Source organism: Mangifera indica, chromosome 20 (assembly GCF_011075055.1).
Source record: "Mangifera indica cultivar Alphonso chromosome 20, CATAS_Mindica_2.1, whole genome shotgun sequence".
NCBI lineage: Eukaryota > Viridiplantae > Streptophyta > Magnoliopsida > Sapindales > Anacardiaceae > Mangifera > Mangifera indica.
In genome coordinates, this window is record NC_058156.1 from 6199603 (window position 1) to 6202863 (window position 3261).

Here is a 3261-nt window from a genome sequence, read left to right on the forward strand (position 1 = left end):
CCAGATTTAGAAAATACTCAAAATTAGGGACAGCACCACTCACAATTCCGTTACTACTATTGCACAAAAATTCATATTTATTTCGTGGATTTAGACACGTTTGATTATACGTCAATATTCATGTTTCATTTGCCTAGGGGCTCTGCAAGATGGCTGAGTAGAAAGGAATTTTCGAAATGGGTTTGGTGACTCTTGCTCTCCGTCGTCCATTTGGCCACCTTTCTAAAACTATGGATGATGTTATTTATAATATATAATGAATACAAATTCAATATCAATGATGAAATAGTATGTTACTTTGCGACCAAATATAAATTTTTCTTTAATTTTAAATTATTTAATAATATAGAAATACATAATCTAAAGTATTCAAATTGATTTTCATCGTAAATACATGTAATTTTGTTCCAAAATTATATGCACAAAATGCTATTCAAAGAAACTGGAATTGGTGAATGAAAATCATAGCTACTGCTTGCTTCCTGAAATATAACACAAGATTTTTGGCATAACTGGCTTCAAACGACAGCTAAGATAAGAATGATGAATGTAGCATGCACATAACATGCATGGATGTATGTGACCAATGCACATTACATCCACAGAGTCCAGCATCATATTCCATTACTACCACACTCTAATCATTCAGAGCTCTCTGCATTTTCTCTGCTAATACATGGACCTTGCTATTGTCTATATGTCCAAACATCTTCTCAGCTTCTAGATACACCAGCAATTCACTCTACAGTTCTCCATTCCAAAAACCCATTAATAAAATAATAAATAAATGAATAAAATATCTAAACATATACATACCCACAATAAACTCTTCCAAACCACAAACCACAAAACAAGTTAAGTCTGTAAACATGCGTCAACTAATTGGTTTATGCTAATAGTTTAATAGATGAAGTAAATAAAGAGGAACAGAAAGTGACTATCGCTATAATGGACTTGAATAATGACATCACCTCTCCATCAATGGGGCCTAACCACTTACCATTATATAATGGAAGATGCACTTTTGAGACTTAGGACCAACTTACGTGTACGCTTGATCTAACTAGAGAATATTGCCTTTAGCATCATGCACTTGCGAAATTTTGGATGAAAAGAGTGCAAAAAGTAATGTGATTGGGATGAAACTTAAACTACCAACCCACAACACCACCAGGGAACAATGAAGCTCTAGAAATCTTAACAGCACAATCAGAAACAAACTGTAGAGTCAAATCACCCAATATTCCGAGCGATGAGTGTACATCCAGGTGTCTCTTTCCTAAATATTTAGGGCATAAAAAGGGATCAACAATGTAAAAGCAGTTTGATCATGAGAATAACAAGCAATTACTCTTCAGTTCTAGAGTACACTAGCAGAGAAATGGAGTAGTTAGGAATAGGCCCACAAGATTTCTTTACTCTTCTACACTAGCCCCTAGATTTCTTTCAGACACCAATAGCAGCATTTACATACAAATCGAGGCATAGGTTATGGCTTTGATCATCTCACTTGGCAGAGTCAAGTTGATTGATCTTTCATTCAATCTTCAGATGGAAGTACAGTACAAACAAGGTACAGAACCAGAGAGGTTCCTATCTATCATGCCATAAACTACTGATTATCCTTCAAACTGTCATGATAAATCATGATCAAATCCTGTGCAAGATAATTTTAATGTCATATTATTAACAAGCTCAGAATCCGGACCAACTGGGAGGAACCATACAATATAACTGATCATCAAACTTAACCAATTCTGCCTTCACATTCTTTATTTCTTCTCTTGCAAGGTCCTGTTGAAGATTAATTTGAAGATTTTTAGGTGCATCTCATGCGACACAAGTTCATGAACATATTTCTAGGTACATCTTATGTGATACAAGTTCATGAACACATTTCTAGGTACATCTTATGTGATATAAGTTAAATGTTTGTGCAACTCAAAGTTCAATGTTCATAGCATAAGTTCATGTTCATACATGATTCATGTACATGTTCAAGTTCATGTTCATACACAAGTTCCATGTTAGTAGCATAAATTCAATGTTAGGGTATTAATGGCTAATGTACAAGTTCAATGATAGGTTCATGTATTTAGGATTTTAAAAGTCATCTTTGTACCTAAAAATACTCTAGTTGTTTTGTATTTGAAGTATGAATAAAAAATTATAAGTCTTCCTTTCAAATAATTCTCTCACACAAAGTTTTTCCCTTATATAAAGTTACCTCTCCTCTCCAACAAAATGGTATCAGAGCCTAGTTTTTTTTTTTTTTGAGAGATGGCAAATAACAATGGAGTCTACTCATTTCAATTTCCTCGCCTCACAAAAGAAAATTATGGAACTTGGTGTCTGAACATAAAAGTCGTACTTGGCTCACAAGATGCATGGGATATTGTTCAGAAAGGTTATGTACAACCTGAAAATGAAGCCAATTTACCACAGAATAAGAAGGATGCTTTAGCGAAGAAAAAAAAGAAGGATCAACAAGCACTCACCCTCATCCATCAATGTTTGGATGATTCAATGTTCGTGAAGATGGCCGATGCAACTACCTCAAAGGAAGCATGGGAGATTTTGCAAAGTTCATTTCAAGGAGTTGACAAAGTGAAAAGAGTGCGACTCCAATCATTACGAGGTGATTTTGAAGCTTTGCGTATGAAGGATTCTAAGTCAATTTCAGATTATTGTTCAAGGGTAAAGGCCATCGTAAGTCAAATGAAAAGGTATGGTGATCAGATTGAAGATATTCGTGTGGTGGAAAAAATTCTTCGTTCCTTGACTCCAAAGTTTGATGATGCGGTTTGTGTCATTGAAGAATCCAAAGATGTAGAATCTTTGTCACTTGAACAATTAGAAGACTCATTACAAGCCTATAAAGACAAGATAAAAAGGAGGGAAGATGAACCACTGGAGCAAGCTCTAAAAGTTTCTTTGAAAGATGATAATGGCGACACTAACCACAAAGGATGAGACTGTGGTCGAGGTTGTGGTAGAGGTGATTATAAAAACTTCACCAATGATAAAAGGAGTCATCAATCATATAGAGGTCGAGGAAGAGCAAGAGGTAGAGAAACAGGTAACAATTCTAGACCAAATGAGAAGATGTATGATAAGTCTAAAATTAAGTGTTATAATTGTCATAATTTTGGTCATTATTCTTGGGAATGTTATTTTGCAATAACTAATGTTAAGGAACAAATTAATGTTGTTGATGACAAACAAGAAGTTGAAAAGTCCACTTTGTTGCTAATAGTCAAA

At 34.6% G+C, this 3261-nt stretch overlaps 1 protein-coding gene across 1 annotated transcript; it reads left to right on the forward strand.

Moving 5' to 3' along the window:
- The first annotated feature begins 2280 nt into the window (after window positions 1–2280).
- LOC123204817 lies at window positions 2281–2973 on the forward strand. The gene has a single exon (XM_044621620.1). It carries the CDS (start codon window positions 2281–2283, stop codon window positions 2971–2973), a length of 693 nt encoding a protein of 230 aa, XP_044477555.1.
- Window positions 2974–3261: the final 288 nt, after the last annotated feature.

What these genes read in the sequence shown, in the direction of transcription:
- LOC123204817 (XM_044621620.1), top strand. Translation starts at nt 2,281, where the DNA reads ATGGCAAATAACAATGGAGTCTACTCATTTCAATTTCCTCGCCTCACA.